Source organism: Apostichopus japonicus, chromosome 2 (assembly GCF_037975245.1).
Source record: "Apostichopus japonicus isolate 1M-3 chromosome 2, ASM3797524v1, whole genome shotgun sequence".
NCBI classification, from domain to species: Eukaryota; Metazoa; Echinodermata; class Holothuroidea; order Aspidochirotida; family Stichopodidae; genus Apostichopus; species Apostichopus japonicus.
The window spans coordinates 25,740,346-25,765,788 of NC_092562.1; the positions used below are offsets into that span (position 1 = coordinate 25,740,346).

At 35.2% G+C, this 25,443-nt stretch overlaps 1 protein-coding gene and 1 pseudogene across 3 annotated transcripts in view; both read left to right on the plus strand.

Moving 5' to 3' along the window:
• The first annotated feature begins 5,803 nt into the window (after positions 1–5,803).
• Positions 5,804–25,443, plus strand: part of LOC139984055 (adhesion G protein-coupled receptor L2-like) — a 63,609-nt gene continuing 43,969 nt past the window's right edge. For 2 of the 3 annotated variants that reach the window (XM_071997725.1, XM_071997731.1), the window contains exon 1: positions 5,805–6,158. In XM_071997725.1, the coding sequence (XP_071853826.1) occupies positions 6,098–6,158 (61 nt within the window). In that variant the 5' untranslated portion in view covers positions 5,805–6,097. Of the gene's footprint in view, positions 6,159–25,443 lie in introns of all 3 variants that reach the window. The other variant, XM_071997740.1, reaches the window with a different exon arrangement.
• On the plus strand, positions 17,251–17,474 carry LOC139957946 (U2 spliceosomal RNA; annotated as a pseudogene).

A 25,443-nucleotide genomic window follows, 5' to 3' on the forward strand; every position in this document is an offset into this window, starting at 1 on the left:
CATAATTGTAAACAAAGGCTTTTTCATATAGTATTCGTTAGAAGAACTACTTGAGTGCTTGTATTTTTTTTTTTTTTTTGGAATTTGCAAAGGAAAACATGACTGCAATGGATGGTAGTACTAAACATTAAATTAAATACTTTAATATAATTGTGAATAATTATGAGAAGTTAACTGTGAAATTTAGTCCAAACCATGCTCATGAAGTTGTGGTTGAAAATATTTTAGACTTCAGTATGGAAACATTAGTGCTGCTCTGGCGTATAACGTAATTACGCGGAATTAAGTATCTTCCAACTATTATATACAATGTTGTTGACATCGGCCGGTAGGTGCAGAAAGCTTGGAACCAAAATTCAAGGTTATAAGGTTGTTCACGTGATTAGAACGTGTATATGAACTAGGAGTGGATGAGAACTGCGGAAGGATAAATATATCCTTGGCCAGGTTAAGAATGGGGCTTGTGGATGGTCCCTGGGAAAGTGGACCTCTGAAAAGTGGTTTAGTTACTGTAGGGGTACCATATACCAGAGTAAACCAGTTCTGATGTTGGTCTAGTATAACACATTGTGTTATGTTAAACATTTTGGAGTAGGTAGCAGTGGGTTACCCGTTGAGCTAATCTGGCTCAACGGAGTGGGAGGGGAGGGGCGTTGAGCTAATCTGGCTCAACGGAGTGGGAGGGGAGGGGAGGGAGTGGGGATGTGGGAGGGGAGGGAGTGGGAATGGGGGTTCGAAACTGTTAATGGTAGGTTACAATTAACGCTATGGCCACAGGGATTAGGTTAATAATTGCTGTAGGAACGTAACTTATAGATAAAAATGTCAATGGCAGTCATTTAACGCTATACTGCAATTATGGACTCCTGGCAGGGGTATCACAGCTTAAAGATGCTTGCAATAGTCATTTCGTGGCCGTGACACTTGGTGCTATAGCGAATATTTTTTAAGCAATCTTGCGCTGATCTACGACAGTTGTCTGTGTACGTGTTGGGAGGAGATGGGAAGTTGCAGATGGCCGCGATTTGGTGTAAGTCTGACAAGGGTACCCCGCTTAAGAAAAACGTCTGGCGATGGTCTCGCATAGCATTTAAGGTTATGCCTTAGGGGTATATTTTTCAGTAAATTCCATCGTGTTACTCGTTGAAGTGATCTATAGGCCTTCCTATGGGTTCTGTGAGCCATCTAGATGGTGGGGTGGCCCTTTAGGGCGTCTGGCAGGGGTATAAACCACACCAAATGTTTTGTATTGGTCGTTAATGAAGCATGAAAGTATGTTGAATATTTTGCGATAAGTTTCATTGTTTACTCGATAATTAGCTAGTAATCTAGAACATTTGAAGGTGGGGGCGGATGGGGATGGAAATGTATGTATATGACAGACGCCTCACACCACTGAAAAATATCTGACATCCCTGCTTCAAAGACTTTGAATGGTATTAATGTATATGGTGCCAGCCTGGTTCAATAGGTTACCTTTTGGGGTCATGATCTACATAAAAGGAAGTTTTTTGTGGAGGGGGAGGGGAAGACTCTATGAGTCCCAAAACCACACACACCACTGGAATCCCGATAGACGTACTATTCCTTTCATTCTGATCCAGAGCTAGACACAATGGTATACCTACCCTCCCAGCTGTTCCCCCCCCCCCCATCCAAGATCTCACGGTCTGTGCCATCCACGTCTACGTATGAGGTATTCCCAATTAAGCGTGAAAATAAGGTGTGTATACATATATATATATATATATATATATATATATATATATATATATATATATATATATATATATATATATATAAATGAAAATATATATAAAAAAGGAAAATCGTTATGAGTTGGAAAATCAAGAACAGTGAAAAAACTCCAGCCTCCACCGGGATTCGAACCCGGGCCTCCCGCTTTGTACGCGGACACCCTAACCAACTAGGCATATATATATATATATATATATATATATATATATATATATATATATATAGGGTTATAGCTAGGAGATTGTGAGTGCTGGTTAAATAAATTTGCGAAGCGTAGCGAGCGTAGCGAGCGTAGCGAGCGAAGCTCTCGCATCTCACGGCCGGGGGGCGAATATTTTTTTCCCAAACTGAACTGACACTGAAATTATTTCCTCGATTCTGATTGGTTATCAGCGAGCACGTGATATACTTTAGTTTTCAACATGGATCCTCCATAATCTGTCGATATCAGTATGATCAACACAATCAAATTCAAGATATTCACATTAGCAACTTTGCAGAACTTTTGGTAGGTATATTTGAACGAAAGTATACAGTGAAGCAACTATTCCCAACTACTGCGCCCATTATAGGCAGTCCTCGATCGTTTGTTTACTCGCTTGACTCCGCTCTACACAGCACATACATGTAATGTAACCTATTGTACTGTGTATAGTATACAACACAATAAAACACAGTGCATTTGTAATTGTATACATGTAGCCGATGTACATATGTACCGTGGTGTTTGTGTACATTCGGGGTTGCGATACTTTTAGTTTTATAATCATAAATTCAAAATGTATCCAGTCAATGAATCATGATAGGCCTAGTCGAATATGTAGTGGCCATGAAGACGCGCGAGCGAGTGTGTGTCAGCCAGTGAGTGTACACAAACATGGCATTTCATTGACGATATGTCTGTGTCTTTTGACTTGTTAACTAGTTGTATATAACTTATAACCTATACGTACGTAACCACATATGTTTACCTGCACAATTAGAAGTTCTTATACATGGTGACATAGTAGGCCTGCATTAACCGTATATACGTATTCGTACTAGTTCGAGATCTCAAATTCACTAATATAGGCCCTACCGCCCTTACAGTAGCTCTTGATAACTGGAAGCCTCACATTGTATCTACATGTAGGCACACTTAGGCCTACATACTTTAACTTAGCCTGTATATGGCGTACACCCGTATTTTTGACATGATGCGGCCCATAAGGATTGGTATGATCAACACTAACAGTGTCACATACATTCATTCATAAACGCCGACTACCATTCCGGTATTGATCAGCCAATCAGAATCGAGGAAATAATTTCAGCGTCAGTTCAGTTTGGGAAAAAAATATTCGCGGCCGGGGGTCCAGGGCCCGCTTAAGGGTTATTTTTGCTACTTTTCAGATTTACAATTGGTAAATAACAGAATCATGTTTTACGGCAAGGGAAAGATAAATTTGTTACTTTTGTTGTATTTTTATTTATTTTTTTGTGCCGGCCAGTGGACTGTTTATTCACTTCCAATGCCGGCCGGCAGGCGTGAGTGGCGGTTACCACCGGCCGCCGCCGGCCGGCGTGGCTATAACCCTGTATATATATATATATATATATATATATATATATATATATATATATATATATATATATATATATATATATATATATATATATATATATATATATATATATATATATATAAATAATATATATATATATATATGTATATATATATATATATATATATATATATATATATATATATATATATATACATAACCACCTTTTCAAAGTAAAATGTCTTGAAATATCTGTACGGCGATAAGGTGGGGTCGAGTGGGGGAGTGGGGGGAGTGGGGGAGGTGGGGGACATTATCCATTGTTAAACCGGTGTCCTGTGACTGCCTATCTTTTTACGGTTTTATCCAAACAACGGTTTACATACATTGTAAACTCTTTGCATACTTTGCAGGAACTCAAGCAGAATATGCATGGATTCAAGTCCTTCAACTGTATACAGATTATCTTTATTGTGACTATACCCTATAGAATGCGTCCTACAATCTAAACTGGTATTTGGCAGCTAACGAATTTGACTATTTACCAAAATCTAACAGAACTTTCTTAACGTTGATAGAAAACGTTCGAAGAACATTCTTTTAATATCCGTTCTGGCAGGTTCATCAAATGTCGGCGTTACTAAACTCACAGTTTTGAGGTAAAAAAAAACATGCCGGTCGGTTTGATAGAAAGATTCGTTCAACGAAATGAATCGCAGAATAGATGGGGAATGACACATAATTACTAACTCTATCTCGGGAAAAAAAACTGTACTTCTCTCAATCGGTGTAATGTATACTCAAGAATTACAACGTGACGTATTCGCAGACGTCAGCATATTCTTCGCTTACCACTATAGAGCTTTTCAAACTGAGCTGGAATTACCGTTATACGCATGCGTATTAGTAAAATTATATGCTTTGGCTTTCTTTCAACCGTCTGACCAGAAAGTGGGACTGATTCATTAGCAGGCAACTTTTTCTTTATGAGGCAGAGGGTCGTGGAGGCCTGAGTGGTGGGTGGGGGGGGGGTGTAGAGGAACAAAATAAGCGCTATTTGTATGTTATACTTCGTCTTGAAATTCGCATCGCTTTACTAGCTGCAAGGGTTCAAGTATGAGTATCTTGTTAAGGTTACTGGTACTATCAAACATGAGTTTACGCTGAGCTTTAAAAGCAATTACTTTTTAGCGATGAATTGATCGACAGAAAATAAGAACATTAAGAAGGGACGGTGGGAAAGTCGTGGAGGGGTTTGGGAAAGGCTGGATGTGGATAATATCTGTACCCCACGGCTAGTACATAACCAATGTTACATGATTGGTATATCATATCAATACTGAGTAAATGTAGGGGTATACTTAATGCGTATATTACAGCCTAACAGTGTGTGTGTGTGTGTGGGGGAGGGGTGTATGGAGGGGGAGTGAGGGAGAAATTGTATTCCACTTAAATAAATATAATTTCACTTAGGCTAAGCTTAATTGAATTCCACTTAAGTAAAATTAAATTTTACTTAAGTAGAATTAAATTTTACTTGAGTAGAATTCAAGTTTACTTGAGCAGAATTCAATTTATAACTTAAGTGAAATTGGACAACATTGGCCTCTAGTTTACTTACGTAGAATACAATTCAACTTAAGTAAAATTCAATTCTACTTAGCCTAGGGGAAGTACAACTTCACTTAAGTGGAACGGACTTTCACTTTAGTTGAAGCATTTCACTAAAGTACAATGTGCCATACGCACGTGCAAATTCGTAATTGATTCATTCTCGTAGAAGTGACGTCACTACATACGATATCAATCAGCCCGAGGAAAAGGCCGGCTTTTGTTTCGAGTTTGTCTTCACGTAGCCCACATGTATACGAAACCAAAACAAAGATTAACTTGTAAGACGATATGAAAAGACATTTATCCCCCTTTCTTACACGAAGTTAACTATTTACAAGCACGGTTTAAAAAGCAAGAAGAACAAAAGAAGGGAAAATGTCATCAGGAAAGATCTTTCGATGGATTAGCCTGGTATAGCCTAAGTTCTGTTAAATATTTATTTAAAACAAGTCAGGCAAGCATTTTGTCTGTACATAAGAATCCAAAAAGTGTCTAAATGACGGTTTCCCAAATATAAGGCACATCATCCCACTATGGCAAAGCAAATCTTATATCTCTAAATCTTATATATATATATATATATAGAAATATATATATATAGAAATAAATATATATATATAGGAAATATATAAATATATATATGTCTATATATAGGCATATATATTTACTATATATATAGACGTATATATATATTCATATATATATAGGCTATATATATATATATATATAGGCTATATATATATATATATATAGACTTCGCTCTGTCTAAAACGCTGACGAAAATGGAACTGAAAGTGCAACGTAATCACAGTTCATGAATAATTCATTAAAATCGTTCCATATTCATCGATCTCCCATTTCAGTCTTCATCACACTTGTAGCTGAGAGAGCGTGTAACCAGTATTCATTCGTACATATTGATTGATTGTGAACGGAGTAGGATCGGACAGAGTTTAGCTCAATATTTGACGGCTGTCAAGTTTGCGTTGTGAATTATATGGTAACGATATATAACTATACACTTTTTACTGGTCAGCATATCGTTCAAATTAAAAAAAAGAAAGACACTGTTTGTAATAAAAGAAGAATCCATCGGAAAGAATGTTGGCATGAAGCTGCAGGGAAGGCAGGCTGTTTGAATTTGTTGTTTATCTTTTGGAGGGAGGAAAATCTGAGAGGGGATGTCTTTTCGATTCAGTCTGATCTTATTTCCAGTTTTCGTCTTCTGGACGATTGGATTTCGTAAGTGAAATTGTCTATTTGTTTTGTTTTGTTTTCGCCAATTTGTTAAAACTTTCATCGCATTTTTTTATTTATTTATTATTATTTAACATTAAAGGGTATACTCGGTTAGCGTAAAGCTAATCTCCCCCGAGGCCCTGAAATAAAATAACTAATAGTGAAATGACAAAATATAATCATATAAAATAATAATAATAAAATATAAAAATATGAGACGGCAATTAAAATAAAAAATAAAAAATGACTATGGCATAAAATACAACATGGAACAATCAATGAAAAGAAATTAAGAGCATAATAAATTAGAGTAATAAATTAGTAAAAATTAGTAATAAATTAGTAACTCCTGCATAGAACGTTCAATAGTATTTAAAGACTTGGCATTCTTACACTCCTTTGATAATTCGTTCCATTCCTTAGCAGCAACATATGAAAATGTTTTCTGGTGATACTGGGTATTACCACCCTCTAAAAATAAATAATTTCGTGTGGTGGACCTAAGAGAGTGGTTATGTATATTATTTTCCACAACATACTGTGGAGCAAGACCATTTAAAAGACCTATACACCATTGTCAATCTTTTTCATTTTAAACGTTTTTCGAGTGAGGACCAGTTTAAAGTTTTAAAAAGGTCTTCAGATCTATCATCAAATGTTGCATTGAGAATAATTCTTGCTGCAGCTTTCTGTAAACGACTAAGTCTGAGAACATTTCTGGCATTACTATTTCCCCATACTAAACTACAGTACTCAACCATCGGTAAAATATATTCATTATAAAATAGAATTCAAGTATTGGTATCAATGAATGGTTTTATGCGTCTAAGAAGAGCCAATCTACTGGAAACGAGCTTGCAAACAGAATCGACTTGTTCATTCCAAGATAATACATTGTCGATTTTTACATTGTCGTTTTGTCGAATCTTCGACGGCAATATTTAATTTGTTATTTGGAATGGATTTCAACCTTTGTCTTGAACCAATCAACATGCTTTTAGTTTTATTATTTATAACCATTTCATTTTTCTTGCACCATTTGCAAACATTATCTATATCCTCATTAAATTTGGTATTTAAATCATTCATAGACTTGCCCTTCATATGAATTGTTGTATCGTCTGCATACATGTCCGCATTGCAATAATTAATACTTTGAACCATGTCATTAATAAACAAAACAAAGAGCAACGGGCCCAGAATTGACCCCTGTGGCACCCCACATGTTACTGGCAGTAAGGGGGGAAATACACCATTTACACATGTAGATTGTTGTCTATTACATAAATACGACTAAAACCATGCAACAGAGCTTTCGGAAAGACCATATATAGATAACTTATTTATTAGAATAAAATGGTTTACTAGGTCAAATGCTTTTCTCAGGTCTAGAAATACAGATCCTATAAGATATCCACTATCAATAGATTTATTCCAGTCGTCGATTATCTTTAGTAATGAAATTTCACAAGAGTGCCCTTTTCTAAAACCTGACTGGGACGATCGTATTAGACCAAATGCATTTAAAAACTTGGATAAAGCACCATGAACGTGTTTTTCTAATAGCTTCGATAATACAGGCAAGATTGAAATGGGTCGATAATTGGATACTTCTATATTTGAATCACTCTTGTAAATGGGAACAACTTTGGCTTTCTTCCGCTTAGTAGGAAAGACGGAGTTTCTGATGCTACTATTCACTACATTGGTGATACTGTTTGTTATTTCACTAGCAGATAAGTTAAGAAGATATAGGAGCTAATCCCGCCCAGACCGGTGGCTTTAGTAGCATCCTTTGAAATAAGCGCTTTGTAGACAAATTCATCAGTCACCTCTGGAATCTGGAATGCAACACCATTGCGTAATTTGGAAGAAACAAACTCTTAAACACTTGCTAAATAATCATCATCCACATTGTTGTTAATACCAATAAGATACTTAGACGATACAGACGTAAAGAATTCGCTAAATGACTTAGCGATATCGAGTGGATCTGCTTCTAGGTTACCATTGTTGATTATCGTGCTTATTTTCTGCTGACTTTTCATTTTAGTATCATTGGACTGAATATTTTTTAGGATTTGCCAAATAGCTTTGGAATCGCCTTTGCCCTTAACATTAGAATCTCTGAAATAACTTTGTTTAGTTGATCGAATTAAACTTACAACTTTGTTTCTCCAGAATCGATATATCTCTGGATATTTTAATTTTGACGAATTCCTCATTTTAATGGCATGACTTATCTCAGCATTGAACCACTTGGGCTGATTTTTTATTTTGAACTTTTTTTTTCTTTTAGGGGAGCATGTTTATTAACAATATTAAGACAAATATTTTCTCAATTTTCTAACGAACGATTTGCATCTGCTACCTGCAACACAGATTGCCAAGAACAATACCTTATAGGTCTTGCTTGAACGCATTTACATCTAATTTATTTGTCGCACGATATTTCATGGTTTCGTGACCCGTCTTTTTTGATGATGCATGGTTGGTGTAAGGCAGCGTGTTCTAAGTGAAATATATCGGGTAATGGTCACTCAACTTAATTTTTGGAACTTCAGTATTAATAATAATAAATGAACTTATATAAAGCGCTAAAATCTACGAAGTATTCAATAGCGCTGTACAACCCTAATGGAACGCCAACTTGAAAAAAAAAATGAGTCTTCAAGCAAGACTTGAACTGACTGAGAGTAGGAGAACTCCACACAGATATGGGCAGACCATTCCAGAGCTTGGGCCCGGCTGATGGGAAGGCACGGTCGCCATAGGTTTTCAGTTTAGTTCTGGGAACAGTGAGAGTGAGTGTATTGCTAGAACGCAAGGTATAACGAGTATTGACCTGGAAGGACAGATCGTCTGACAAATAGGCGGGTGCCATTCCATGAATGCACTTATACACCAGGATCAGTACTTTGCACTTAATTCTGAATTCAACAGGCAACCAGTGCAAAGAATGGAGGATACTCAACGATGGTGTGTTGAAGTCATAGCAATCTACAACAAGCCTGGCTGCGCTATTGACAATTCGACTTTCTTTAAATTAGTCGTATAAATATGATCAATTAATGTGCACGATAAATTAGTTACTCTAGTTGGTACCTTTATTATTTGCTTCAAGGTTGTACATCTCCGTGTCCTGCATCCACCTTTTGTTACCACCACCTAGTAGATTTATGTTAAAGTCCCCGATAATAACTATATCAAAAAAAGAATTACATGGGGCAGCTAACATGTCATGAACATGATCAATCCACTCGGCTGCTGAATCAGGGGGGCGGTACAAAACACATAATAACAAATTTTTAATATTTGATATCTTCATTTTTTATCCCTTTTTGATCCCTATTTGATACCTTCAATTACAAAACTATTCATAACCAGCCCCATCCGAACAAAGAAATTTTGGGGTGTAAAATGATTCAAAGTATAACATAGCCTATACTTGTTACTAATTATTCAGAGTAACTCTGAAAGCGTCCGACAAAAACAGCTTTTTTCCCCTATAACAATGGAGATTCTTATTTAAAGCTATTCGTAATGGCATGTATTGATCGCACGTATGTATGACTACAGCTGCATGTACTAACAGAACAGTTCCAACACCCTCTTGATAATCAGTCACATTTCCTTTACAAAAAAGCTAACATCTTGTAATATAAAATTGAAAGTAAAACTTTGAATTCACCCCTCCGCCTACCCCCCCCCCCCCCAGAAGAACATGCTTATTACCTTATTATATAATCGGAAAGGTAATTCAGTTTATATATCGCCTGCAATATACAACTCTCAATGAATGTATTTAGTCTATAGACATACACGGTATAACAGCATTTCCCATCCATGCATTTCCCATACATTTATGTCATGTATATTATGATAGCGGTATTGTGCATGATTGAGTTAGTGTACATTAACCGTACCGTAAACCTATAGGCTATACCTAGTTGTGTTATATGTAGCTGCGTATAAATGTATGTAATGTTAGGTCACTGTCCTATAAGAAGAACAGAAGCGAAAATATGTTAACGTTCAATCTCTTACATCTATTCAAATGACATTTCCCCCCTCGTCCATTTATTCGAAATCTGCACTCTGTTGCAGAATGAAAATAGAACATAACGTAATAGTAGTATTATAACTCGCAGTCCCCATTGAAACATAAAGAGGCACAGCCAAAGGCTATTCAACAGTCGATAGGTATTTTATTTTAATTTGTGTATTGAAACTGTTAACGCAGTGTTAAGTTTCTCTTCATTTCCATTATGTGAACGTTTGAAATTAATGACATGTCCACATAAGGATCTCTGATTCCATAATATAAGTGTTATCGTTTCTGCGTTCAGTGACAAGAATTACGCATGAAAAGAAAACGGACACAAATTTAATCAAACAGGAACAAAGTCTGTATTCCGACAGAAAGTTGACAAATTATGTACAAATAAAATGGAAATGATTCAGTAAAACATGAGATATACTTTAGCATCTGTTGCCATATTGCTAAGTTTATTGAATCAAAAATAAAATGGTGAGGGGGAGGGAGGGGGAGTGGGTACATGTTTCATGGGTTTTTTTCTCACAAAAATGTGAGTAATTTGACATGGGTACGTTTCCAATTTCCAAATCGTTATCAGAATCAAAGTTCTTGAACGAAAGTGAACAAACGGACATACATTTTGCATGATTCAATAAATTTGGCATGTTTCAATTTTAAGCAAAATTATGTTATGAATTATTTCTTACAAAGAAATTCAATAAAATGTTACCTTTTACATTTGGTTGTTTTGAAAGATATTTAAATACAAATTAAAGACCAAAATAACAAAAACATCAGTAGATACTTTTGAAAAGATAAGAAAAAGAATTATTATAAACTTATACCGACAAAGAGTAAGAACATTTTCACTTCACTTTCCTATACGCAATCAGGTTAGGCCTATTTACATGTCTTAACTTAAGTCATGTCTGTAAGACAGACATTTCATGACCTCATTGTATTTTTTTGATATGGTTTATCTTAGCATTAGGGATAAAACATATAATTTATTAACCTTAAGAATAAACTTCAATTTAGAGTAGAAATGTCAAATGGTGAGGAATTAAATTATTTAGTTTGCAACTGTAAATGCTTGCAACGGTAAGATCATGAAATTGACTGGGTGATTAAAAAGGAGATTATGACCACAGAAAAAAATCCTGGATAAAATAAACTGCTTTCCGAATAACAATTGTTCACTGTCAAGAAGAAAAGATGAAATAACTGCAGGACAGCCTCAAAACAGGTGATCCAAGTTCCCTCTGTTTGCTTAACAAAAGGTAAATCAAAAGGCTCGTCAAGTTATTGTTTTATTAAATGAAGAAGACGAGATGAACCAAGAATACGATGAAGGAAACGAAATGAAACATAAAGTCGGGCAAGCTTAGAATTTTATTTTAATTACCAAGGAGATTATTTTTAAACTATTCATTTCCTTTAGCTACATCATTGCAATTTATATTTCTTTCAGTAGGTGCCCGTAAAATTATCAGCATATTGCCCGAATATTCACAAAAATATTTGGTTGAGGGGCTGCAGCCCCCCCCCCCACCAGCCCCCCCCCCCGCCTCCTACGCCTATGTAACTATGGCGGCAAAGCCAACAACGGCAACGACAGGAAAGACAAAAGTGAAATGAACCGCAATATCAGCGATGCTTTATATACGGGAAAAAGCCCGACGACGACGACAACAGCGACGACATCGACAACTGCTAGCGATGTTGACAACTCAACGGTATAACACCGTCGACAGCAAAAACTACATTGACTACATCGCTAAAATACACGTACAGTGATAATGTAGACAACAGAAACAGCTACGTCAAAGACGATACAGTCAATGTCGTAAACGACAGCGACGACAGTTGCGTCATTATCGACAGCAACAACATCACTACGAAAAAGAGGGATGTTGACTATGACGACAGTAACAGTACAATGACGAAAACTACATTGGCGACAGCAACAATCGCGATAATGTTGACCACTTCAACGATAACGCAACGACGATAGCAAGATCAACAAACACAATAACGACAATAATGATAATAAACGGTAACGGTGGGAAATTTGTCAACAACGACGACGAAAGCAACGTCTGCAACATTATCTTTTCAAATGTTTAGCAAAAAAATGATGATAGAATTAATTAGATTATTGTCTAAATATTCATGAACATTTCCCATGATAACAATACAACAACAAATATTGAAAGAAAGACAGTGCAAAATATTATAATGATGAATCAAATAATACTAAACTATCAACGAATATAACTTTTGACGTATATAGTGATATGTGAAGGCTACATGAATCTATATGGTGCATAATATATTTATGAATCATTAAGATGTGATATTTCTTTCACTTTTATCGTTCTTCTACTGGAATAGCAAAATATGAAAAACAAGACCCTGAAGTTTACATCGGCGTTAATAACTTCCATTATGAAAAACGTAACCAATTATGGTGATTTTTAATAAACCCTTTACACCCATCGAGTCCTTAACGCAGGTCATACGTTGAATCGATCTTTTGACTCTACGTTAAGTTTTTGAACATAACCTTTTTATGCAATCAATATTACGTAAATCGTGTCATTAATATTAATTAATAATTAATATTACAGAACAAGATTTGATATATTTCACTTTCAGTTCCGATATGTAAGTTATTTGATTCCTTTTTATAAATAGCCAAATAATTGAGGATAAAATTGATAATTTGATATTTCTTTTGGCTTTTTTTTTTTGGTTTTGCTCTCTTTTTTATGTTTTTTTTTTTTACTGTTTATGCTTAGAATCTCTTCAAATGAGGTTTCATCTCTTCTATTCTTTCTTTTTGGTTCAGAATCTAGGTCTTTTTAAGTGTTCTTTTTACTTCAGTTTTCCCTCCTATAATCTAGGCCTCATATTACTTCATATTTCAAGCTGCCTTTATTTTTAGGATTTTAATTATAGAGATGTTCTCACCAATCTTTTCTAACTCTAAACTATACCGATGTAACTCTAAACTTGATCAAAAAGAACAGAAAACTGAGAAAAAATTATCGAGTTTTTAGTTACTAATTGGACTTTCATCTTCAGGGAATTTTGCAAATTAAAATGTGAAAACAGCTACATTAAATACTGAACAGGAACGACAATCATGTTTATCGCGATAAATCTTTGTCATCTCGATTTTTTTCCATATTGATTCGAAAGATGACACCGATTAAACCTTCATTTTATGTAGAAGAAGCTTTGTAATTTAATTTGAAACTCCTTCGTTTCCTTGAACTTGTGTTTATTTACCCCTGGAAAAGCAATCTGTCTCCCTAAGTGTATTTTTTCTCCTTCTCGTTTTCTGATTAATTTTTATCAAGCCATCGATCAATTCTAGAACTGATTTTTATTATTTCTTCAAACACGTAAGAAATACATGAACAGTTTTTTTTTGTAATACATTTGAGAGCTCATCATTAAGAATAATCACACATAAAAACATAATGTATGGAGAAACTGCAGGAACAACCACACCTCCCTTCCCCTCCCCATTCCGTGGACCCACTCATTTTCAAGCATATTAAACATTGACAATAATAATTGTACAAACTTTTATCACCGTAATCCGCACCCGTTTGTATCTTTTAAATAGCATTATTGAAAATGTTCAGTTTTATTTTTATTTTATCGTTCAGTCTGATACAGCTTCAAACCATTCATTAACACTATATATTCGCCACGCGCATGTTGTATGGATTAAGGGGTTAGTGTATGAGTGCATTATACGCACTCACCTTGCTCATATTGTAGTCAATGGACCCATGAAAGGTGTTCCGAAATGTCATTTTTGAATTATAAATAAATAGATCGGAAAAGTCCGCCATGTATCCAACATTTTCAACGCGAGCTTATCCATCACCCGTTGTTTTTTTAGTCGTACATTGCATGATACGAAGTTACGGTACTATATTTCTGGTCGACATGGAAATATGTAGTTTGATTCTCCTTGTGTTCGACAGTGTCATATGAAATTGGCTTTTAGCATTCGCCCATACTTACCGCGACACCCCCCCCCCCCATCCCCCATCCCCTCACACACCGGCAGGGATACTTACACCCCCTTATACATATACCGGTAAGTGCATAAATAGCTAGACCCTTAGGGTATACTCCTAAATATTTTCATGCTTCCTGTGCACTCTGTCCAAGAGCAAAGGTAAGCTGGGGACGTTATCATGAAAAGTTTCCATGGCAACGTCATCCAATCAAGTCCTTGATATGCCATTATCTCTCTTATAGTTGCCATGAAAACTGCGATTACTCAAGAGACGACACACAAACAAACAAACAAACAAAACATCATATATAAACATTTGTCCTTTATATGTTGGCTTTTTGTTAACTTCCGGGAATTGCTAGTCCTTGATAATTCTCAAATCCCGACGGGTGTCGTATGCTTCCTTTTAGGTGACTTATTATTTTCCGATTGGATAGGTTTATGACTAACTATAGAGCCTAGCCTATATAAGAAGCACAAAAATCAAGTAAAGGAATGATCTGGAGGTATTTTTATTAAAGTGTCCTAAGTGAACTTATACAACGAGTGTGAAGTTATGTCTTCTCTCACTAATATATGTCTGCTGCGTAGAACCATCTTTAATTTTTTAAGGTGAAAATAATGTTTTTTCTAAAAAGCTGATATATTTGGACTAAGGGAGGTGTGGGGAGAGAGTTGGCTATAATCATAATCATCGCTATAGCTCGGCCTTTATCTACTTCTGTATATACCATTATCATACGTGTATACCTCAATCGCTAAACTCCAATAAACTAATACAGTAACCTGTACTGCTAACTCTATCTCTACAACCTCTATCTCTACTTCTACCTCTACCTCTAATGCTACCCCTACACTCTAAAGAAAGGTTACGCAAATTGTGTAGAAATTTACACAACCACTGTACGTGTACATAGTGCACATAGCAAACGTTGTGTGGCAACTACACAATGTTGTGTGAAAAACAAGTTGTGTAAAATCTACACTTAGCCTGTGAAAAAATAACACATTGTGTTCAAATATTAGCACAAGTGTTGTGTACATTATATCGAACGCATGTTTGATAGTGACACAACTGTGTTCTTTAACTAACACAACAGTTGTATAAAATCTACCAAAGGTCTTTGTAAAGAATGAAACTTTGTTTTCTTTAACTAACACATCAGTCGTGTAAAATATAGGAATGCCGCTGCAAGAAATGACACAACGGTTGTGTCGAAGTTGCTATTGCCTGTGTACTGATGCCACAAAGTTATGCTGTATATAAAATGTATAGCATTACTTAAAGCCATCTTAGGAAAACATAACTCTGCAGATGTTTAGGAAGCCATGACGAAGCGGATGTGTAAAATCTGTTGAGTTGAATCTGCAATAAATGCCTAGTTGAAAAGGACACCAAGAAGAGTTTTTTCAAACCACATCACATCTTCTGGAATTCTCATATGAGAAAAACAAATAAAATAAGGTTCAGAAGTTAAACTTTATTTTAAAACCAATAATAATAGAATACAAGCTTGAATTATCTTGAATACAACTACTACTGAAAAATGATACAAATGATGTAATTTAATACTAAAATACGATAGGAAGCTGAATGCACTGTGCCCGCACACTGCCACCATTCCCACCCCTTCAGGGCCTTATCTACACTAAACATTTGAAAGTAGCACACATGGACATGTACCAAGGGACAACAGACCCGCAATAAAATAGCTATGTAATATTTATAGCTGATAGATATAACAGTATATCAGTAGCAAAACTACAAGTATAGTAATAATAATATGTGACGATAATGATGATTTACTTATAACGGGCAAAATTGACATGAAAAGTCATATTGGCTTTGACTGACCTCCAACTAAACATATTTTAGACGGTAGGAGAGACGTAACAATCAAACACACTACTTTCAGTTCTTTCATTAAACTTTGAAAACAAAACTAGTGAAAATTTCATTGCATTTGTAAAGACTTGTGCACACTCAATATTAAGTGTAAAATGCGGCATTTAAAATGCCTAGAAAATAAAAAAGCCCTTTTAAACATTCACATACCCCCACCACCCCCCCCCCCCCAAAAAAAAGAAGAGTTAACTTGACAAAATTGGGCATGACAGCCAAAATGTCAAATTTATTTCACCACATTTTCCCACAATATATATATACCATATGTATCTGTATTGGCATCATCTACATTCGTTCGATTTCATCTATCAGATATATGTGGTTTGAGTGTATACCTATGTGTAATCAAGTCTACCTTTTACACTAAAAATTGGCCACAGTAAATCCACTGTTTCATTGAATACTATTTATAAATATCTATACACCCAACAGAATAAATGTGTTTACAAACTATTTTAACCCATACACACTCCAATAATAATACTTAGATTACATAAGAAAATACACGTACCCAACCATTATCCAGGGTTCCCGCACCTTGGCTGAAAACCTGTTCCAACACAGAAATTTAAAAAAATCACAAATTTTTGTGGACCCTAGGCTTTGTAAAATACCATGTCTTTTAAGTCTTGATTTTGCTTTGGGGGAAATTCCATATGTTTCCAGGTTTTTCTATGACCGCAGGAACCCTGATCATCCGTTTAAAGATAAGAGCTGAATATTGAGCAGTAATCATTGTACATTTCTAAATGTTATCACGGCTGAATAGACACAGAGAAGTTAATGGTATATGCACAAATGACAGTTACAGCAGTCTCAGAAAAAAACACTCAATAACGAAACCATTTTCTGTCTGCTAACTACTTGTACATTTTTACTGCAATGTATACAGCGAGAGACTTTGTTTGAGGTAATTTACAATACTATGGAACTATAGAATAATTAGCTTTACTCCTTACTTTGATCACAGTTATGTAGGGAGCGTACTTAATGAAGTAAGTTCTTTCCGACTGCCTTGAAGCTTGTAAAAACTTCCCATACAGATTAACATGCGGACGGGTACTCAACATTTCAAACATAGAAAGCCTTAAAAGTAGCATCAACTGCACCAACTTCTCGGCCTTTTGGCTAAGATCATGTGTAGTATCTGTTCCCTTTCGAGGGGAATGGTGATGCACACCCGACGATGATCAAACAGTCACAGTCTCGATGCAAGGGGACTGGGGCTGAGAGCGGATCAGTCGTTCGGTAGTTTGGTTTTCGTGCCCAGGTTATTTCCTGGGCGACTTGTTTTTAAAGTACCAAACTATTCTGGAGAACAGCAAATCTCTCCACAATTATCTGTGATGGCGTTATCATATCACCTAACACAAGGACGTAAGGTTGGTTCTGTTCTGCTTTATTTTCCAATGCCTGAAGGTAAATGTGGCAAGTTTGTTCCCAACCTGTGAGTGGAAGACAGGAACATGATATTTGTAAGATGCTAAACCAGAAATATGCATCAAATGGTTTCAATGCCTTTATATGTTTTAATCATAGTCTATTAATCATAGTCTAAGTTGCCATGGCCATTTACAGTATTGGCAATTTACAAAACTATATGAATGGACTATTTTGTATTTGCTTAGTCATTAATAAACATGTCATGAGGGCAGAAGAGATCATGTACTCATTATGGCCAACATATATACTAAGTATGACATGAATCCAACTTGTTGAAAAATCTTGTTTTAACAATTTTTTTAGACTGCAAACTTTCTAGACACATCCAGCGATGTATATTAATTAATGAGATTAAATTAATTGATTATGTGAGCATGCATCTACCACCAACTGATCGTACCATGCATGAATATGTCAAATGCCAAATTATTAATATTTTAGCACCTCCATGTCATTAATACACATATCGAATTTAATCAAACCCATGTGTTTAGTATGGCTGATATACATATTCCAAGTAAGACATCATTTCATTTTGTCGTAGACATGTTTCCAACTTTGGTGTTACACACATGCAACACACGTAAACTTGACTGCCAAGGTTCTGATATTGCCATCAGCATATGAACAAAACACAAACTGTACACTAGCAAATGGTCTCTACTGTTGCATAACATACTATAAGTGATATATCATCAAATGTTAAGCACGGTTTTGTAATGGGCTACTTTTAATGACATTTACACCAATAGCTTTCCTCTGATTAAAATAGGTAAGAGAGAGAGGGGAAAAAAACCCATCCCTGAACCACTAATGGTTTGCAAATTCAGTCGATGAAGTGTAAAAATAAGATTTACATATATTATCTTTTATTACATATATTATTATTTACATATATTATCTTTATTACATTTTCTTTATTACATCTTTATTACATATATTATATTAAACAAACAACTCAAACGTACAAAGCTTATTACAACAGGCATCGAAACAAATGAACTCATATCATTGGTATTGCAAAGCTATTGCATTACAAAAGTTTATTTGAAAATTTCAAAAACGACTCAAAACGCACCTGGCAACACATATAGGCCCTACATGACATTTTGCACAAAGGGGGAAAACGTCATTACATATATCCTGACAATTTAGTTGACAGCAAAAAGTCTTGAAATATCCTTTAAGCATTACTAATGCATTCAATGAATTTGTTATCTACCTCGGGCCTTCGCTTGCAAAAACCCATTCCTAATGTTTGTCATACAAAGAACTGTTTATCAGACAGCAACCGTTCGTCCGTGTTTTTCTCTCCACTTAGCAATGATGAATTTACAAAGATCGCATAATTATGCTTGTTTGAATCCCTCGAAATCAGCTGGCTACGTCCTAACTGGCGTCCTGACTTTGCCCGTAGAGTAGGCCCCAATTCCCTTGATCTAGATGATGAACACCCACATCGCCTGGATAAAATAAACTATTTGTATTGACTCAAAGCTTAATTGGTTTGCTGCAAAATAAGCTTATATGATCCTTAAATATCAGTAAAAACAAACTTCAGGTTCTTTAACAGATTTAAGCATTACCAGCATTATAATTTCAATATTAAGGTAAATGGCCATACTCTTGATTATGTACGAAAATGAAATATGTATATATATAGTGATACCGCTATACAGTTGCAGCTATGTCATTAGCACCGATACAAACAACACTTTTTAACTAACTTTAGCCATATATCCGTCCTCAGACTGTCAGATAAAGAATTAAATACACGAATAGTTTAACATAGTGACATCTGTAGTCCCACCCAACCTCACCCACCCATTTGTTTAAGCTCTTTTACTTTGACTGGACATATATATTTCAATTTCTTTAATATAGCTTTCAAGTTAGAGACGTAGATTATATGATGTTACAATCACAGAGTATAAGAATAGAAATAGCATTTATCAGTTTCATCATATCCGTTCTCTATTTACATTATACTTTTACATGAAACATCACGTAAGCATATAGGCAGCCTTTATGTTAGTCTGTTTATTTTTTTACTCTTATCTCTAAATGTAAATTTCTACAATAAAATGAAATGGCTAAGATCATGTGTAGTATCTGTTCCCTTCGGGAATGGTGATACACACCTGACGATGATCACACAGTCACAGTCCCGATGCAAGGGGACTGGGGCTGAGAGCGGATCAGTCGTTTGGTAGTTTGGTTTTCGTGCCCAGGTTCTTTCCTGGGTGACTTTTTCTTAAAAAGTATAAAATGAAATGGAAAAAAACAAAAACAGAAAACAAAACTGTAAAAGAAATAAAAAAAATAATCCAGTACAGATTATTTTGTGACCAAGAAAGTTACGGTGAATTTGCATCATCGTTTGATGTACAACCTTTGACCTTTCTAAATATTCCCGTCATTCCTGCAGGCCTGGTGAGAGGAGAGAAGGGTAAGGGGGTTACAGCTCGAGGCCCGGAGTCAATTTGGGGGCCCGGAAAATAGGTAAGGGGCCTGGAAAATATAGGATATATGAACAATGCCTGGTGACATAAATTACCCTGTGGGCTCGATCCGGCTCTCGTCACCCCTGTACCCTGCACCCTGCAACCTGCACCCTGCACCACTTCACTCCTGCACCCCTTCAGTAGTTATTTTGATGGAATGAAGTGAAAAGATATATTTTCAGGTATACGGTACTTCCATTCCTTTCAGCGGAGAATTTCAATATTCCGAGGTTTGGCACGACCAATGCTTTTTTTTTTCATCTTTTCGAGTAATAATAAGTACAACTTATTTTTTTTTCCGAGGATGTACGTATATTATACAAAGAACTGATCTTCTTGTATGTGTCATTGTCCATAAAATGAAAGACCGAAATGATTTCCAAATCCATTATGCTCGAGGCCAAAGAAAAATGGCAAAGTAAGAATTGAAAAAAAAAGTTAAACGCTTCTTTGATTTCATGCCAAGGATTTCTTGATTATATATATTGTTTATAGTCCAACCTGCAGCTAAAGAACTAGATCGATATTTAATATACATTTCTATATCCAGAGATTTTGTTTATGTAGTGAGAAAACCCCTGTGTGGGGAAAATTAATATCGAAAATATGAGTTTTATTAATACCACTATACCGTTTTTGGTTATGCCCAATATCTTGCGTGCATGCTTACTGTACATGTAAACACTTGAACATTTGTGTATATCTGTGTATGTGGACAACTTAATACACCGGTCGCTCTCTGGGGACGGATGTGTCAGAGTGGGACCGAGGTGTGGTATGGTTATGGTTAATTAGGAAAGTTTGACACATTGTCTTAAAATGCTCTTGGTATACAATTAATTGTGTAGAAAAGCATTGTATTCGAGTAATGATAGTTACAATGTCTTGTATTTTTGCTGAGGATATACAGTAACTCCTTACCAATAACTCGTTTATTCTTTATTTGTCATTTTTTCATGAAATGAAATGTCTGAATGGTTTTCTTTGGGAGGACATCAATTCCATGATTTTCTAGGCCAAAGGACAAAGACAAATTATGAATTGAGCAAAAAAATATGAATGCTTCTTTGATTTCCTGTCAAAAATATATGGTATTGTCTATAACCTAAAGCTAACTATAAGAAATCGATTTAATATACATTTCATTCTAGAGAAGTGAGGAAACCCCAGGGTATATATACGAGAATATGATTACTTTTATCAGTTTTATTAAGTCCTTCTACAGTCAGTTTTATATCAAATACATTGGACGCATCTTTACTATGCATTCAGGCCATGCAGGTCATGTGTATGCAGGCCTATGTATACACAAGCACAGGGGACCCTTTCTGGGGATGTACGTGACAGGGAGCGGTGGGGTTGCGGTGTTGTTGCGGTAAGAGGGGAAGGGTGAGGGTAAAGGGAATTGACACCAATTGAGAAAGCTCGAAGAGGAGAATGAGGTTAGGCACACACTAAGATCGTTGCACAGTATGTCTTAAATATAACGCAGTGTGTCCATATACAGCAGTCAAACAATTTTACACAGCAGTCAAACTATATATGCAACACATTATAGTCAACATATATGTTACTCAGTCATTAGTCAACCTATGTTATATATTAGCCAACCTATCTCACGTAGCATTCAACCTATGTAACACAGTATTCAACCTAAGTTATACAGTAGTCAACCTATGCTATGTTACATAGTAGTCAACCTATGTTACACAGTATTCAACCTATGTTATACAGTACCGGTAGTCAACCTATGTTACATAGTATCCAACCTATACCGTATATTATGCAGTAGTCAACCTATGTTACACAATATTCAACATATGTTTTACAGTAATCAACCTATGTTATACAGTACCGGTAGTTAACCTATGTTATACATTATGCACCTATGTTATACAGTACCGGTAGTCAATGTATGTTACACAGTATTCAACCTATGTTACACAGTATTCAAGCTTTGTTTTAAAGTAATCAACCTATGTTATACAGTAGTCAACCTTTTGATACAGTACGGTATATAACATGGGCGGATGAAAGGTTTTACTCAGTAAAGTGGGTGGATACTGTCCCTTACGCCGACTTCCATACATGGACGTTTGAGAGCACCCCCCCCCCCCCAACTTAAAAACGAAAAACATTAGGTCTAAAACGCAAGTTGTGTTTAAAAATACTTATGATTTTGTTGTGCGAGGTTGCACAAGGGGGTAAGTGGGTGGGTGTGAGGGTGGGAGGGGGTAACCCCCCCCCCAACCCACCTGGATCCACGCCTTAACACCCTGTGTAGTACAAATTGGTCAACATGTATGTTAGGTCAATGGTGCCTTAAAAGGATTTATCGATTACGAGAAATTTTTGAAACAAACCCATGAAATGCTAACTAAATTTTGTATCTATTTCTTTGGTTACAAATTCGATTAATTTTCTTAAATGTAAGGTTGAGATGAATTGATCCAGATGCCGAGTGTGGTTGTAGTTATACCCCTGTCACCCACCCCTCTGACATTAATTGAAAATAAAAATAAAAAGTCGGCAGATCCCTTCTGGATCAATACGAAACCTTTGTCATGTATCTCTAGTTAGGCTGTCTATATTGTATATTCTTATTGAGTCATCAACCCAATATACAGGAAAACTTGGAGCAGGATTATTTATTTAGCTGTACTTGTAGTGGCACACACAGATATAGCAAAATTAACTTAATGTTCTATCATAATATACTGTATCCTAGATAGCCCAGTTTTGGGGTTGAGAGCAAACACATGTCAGTAGAAATAAAGCAAACATCATAAAGTAACATAAGAAAGCAGAGTAAATATAATTAAGATTTTCCAGGGTTGAACATTTATAGTCCTCACGATGGTCCATATGAATATAAAATTGAAAAAAAAAACAAGCCTGGATTACAAGGAGAAAAGGAAGCCGGATGAAAGTGGGGAAAGAAGTAACCTTTAAAAACTATGCCCTACATTCATTTTGCTTATGATTATTGAAAATATATAGATTTTAAATGTACGACCAATTTTGACTGAAGCGACAAAATTTATCACTGCACATAAGCAGGAAATCGCCAATATATTTATATATATATATATATATATATATATATATATATATATATATATATATATATATATATATATATATATATGCAACTTCTTCGCCGTAAAATTTTGTAATTTAAACTTTAAAATAAAATAATAGATATATTCTACTTCAAGTCGCAAACCCTTTGAGCGTGAAGCAGGTCAAACACTGGGAGAGACTAATATTCAATGCGTGTGAAAGTAAATTTAACCTTGCCAACGAAGTCGAGATTAGAGCAGACTAAATTGTTATTGATTATATGTTTCTTTGATGTCTGTATTATAGAAGGTGCTCCTGCACTTAATACCAATTGAGTTGTGTTATTTCGCCTTCCGGTAGGCTTTATATTAAACTGACGTCAGCACTCTGAAATATATATACGAACACTCTATGCTCTAATATGTGTTTGTCTTCATATACAGGTATAATAATGAAGTTATAGGTCAAAATCTTACCTAGTTTATTCAAATTTTGAAATTTTCTATCGCTTGACATGATTTACATGAATACAAATTGGAGCAAATATTAAAAGTCTGTCGGATAAAGGTGTTTGAATACGAATAAATTGTAATTGTAATTGGAGTTGGAAAATCCAGAATAGTGACAATTTACTTCCAGCCTCCATCGGGATTCGAACCCGGGCCTCCCGCTATATGAAGAGATCCCTAACCAACTAGGCTATGGACGCTGATTGTATGTCAACAGGTTCGAAACCGGTGAGGAAGGTCGTCATTCCACTGTAGGCGTTTGTCACTTGTATCGAACAATACTAGTTCTGTTTTGGTGACATATTTTGCCTAACTCTAGAAGATCAATCATGATGCTAACCAACTCGAAATCATTTGTGATTCCTAAAGCCGGATCTCGAAAGAGATACTTTTAACATACTTTGTTGAATGAAATGGAAATACAACGGCAAATAAATATTAATAGCATGTCCGGTATAATTATCATAACTATGTAAGAAAATGTATAAAATAATTATTTCCTGAATACAGTCAGTATATATTTAGAATTTCCAAAGGGAAATTAATATTTTTATCTAGATCTCTCTCAAATCCCTGGACCTACCCAATATCACCCATAGAGATAATATACATATGTATTTAAGCACTATTGTTATAACTGTCATAACTATGTAAGAAAACGTATAAAATAATGATACCATATATTTATTTTTTTAAACCCGTCATTTTACTGAATATTTACTCTGAACAAGTAGGACGGTTTGAATGAAATCGATACCTGTTTGCTAAATATTGAGTTATGTTTGTGTATCGTACAAAGAAGAAAGAAAAGAGAAGAAAAGTCCAATCGATTTTTTATTTTTAATTCATAAGTTGACGACAGCACAGCACAGATTATCGCACGCACATTTGCCTATAGGTATATAGTACAAGAATAACACAATTGTTTGCTGCCAGCATAAAATGAGTGCATAACTTGAAAAATGATCACTTTGATTAGCTTCCACTGGTAGACAATATTTATCATAATAAAAAAATGTATTTTATTTCATTTATGCTGAGATGTATCCTTGAAGCTAGTTTTCACCGAGACTAATTCCTGATCTTTTTAAGAAACAGAACAAAAGAAACATAGCTGAGATGGATTGATAACATTATTATTAATTTTTGTTTTACAGGATGTCATGTTTATGAATGTTCTGTTCATGAGTGAAGGTTAAATATGATATTGTCATGTGGTTATAGTGTTATAGCAAAATGGGCAAACTTATTCTTTAACTTATACATTGAGTCTCATTTGATGAAGGTAAAACTTCTTTTTGAAGAAAAAAAAATTAGCAGATTAAGAAAACTCTATTACCGATGAAAAAAAAGATGGCCTTATGTGAAGTCACTGGACATAATGTTCTATTTGAAAAAAATATCACGCGCTAATGTTTAATATTCAGATCAAAAGAGAAGATGAAACAAATATTATTTTACATATGTGATTAGTAAAATTGGTTTGATTAACTGAATCTGTTTAATTTTCCGTGGAAATCATTAAGATTATGATGGCAGATTTTCGTCCAGGTGGATGTTTTTTATGTTGATATATAGCTCATGTCGTGATAAGGATGTAAAACGCTAGAGCAATAATACACTGGACGAAATAAGAAATATGGTTGATATAAATGGTAATTGATTTAGGATATACGTGATGGGATATACATGGTATAATTAGGATACATATGATAAAGGATACATGATATAATATGGAGGATATACATGGTAATGAATTTAGAATATACGTGATAAGGATAT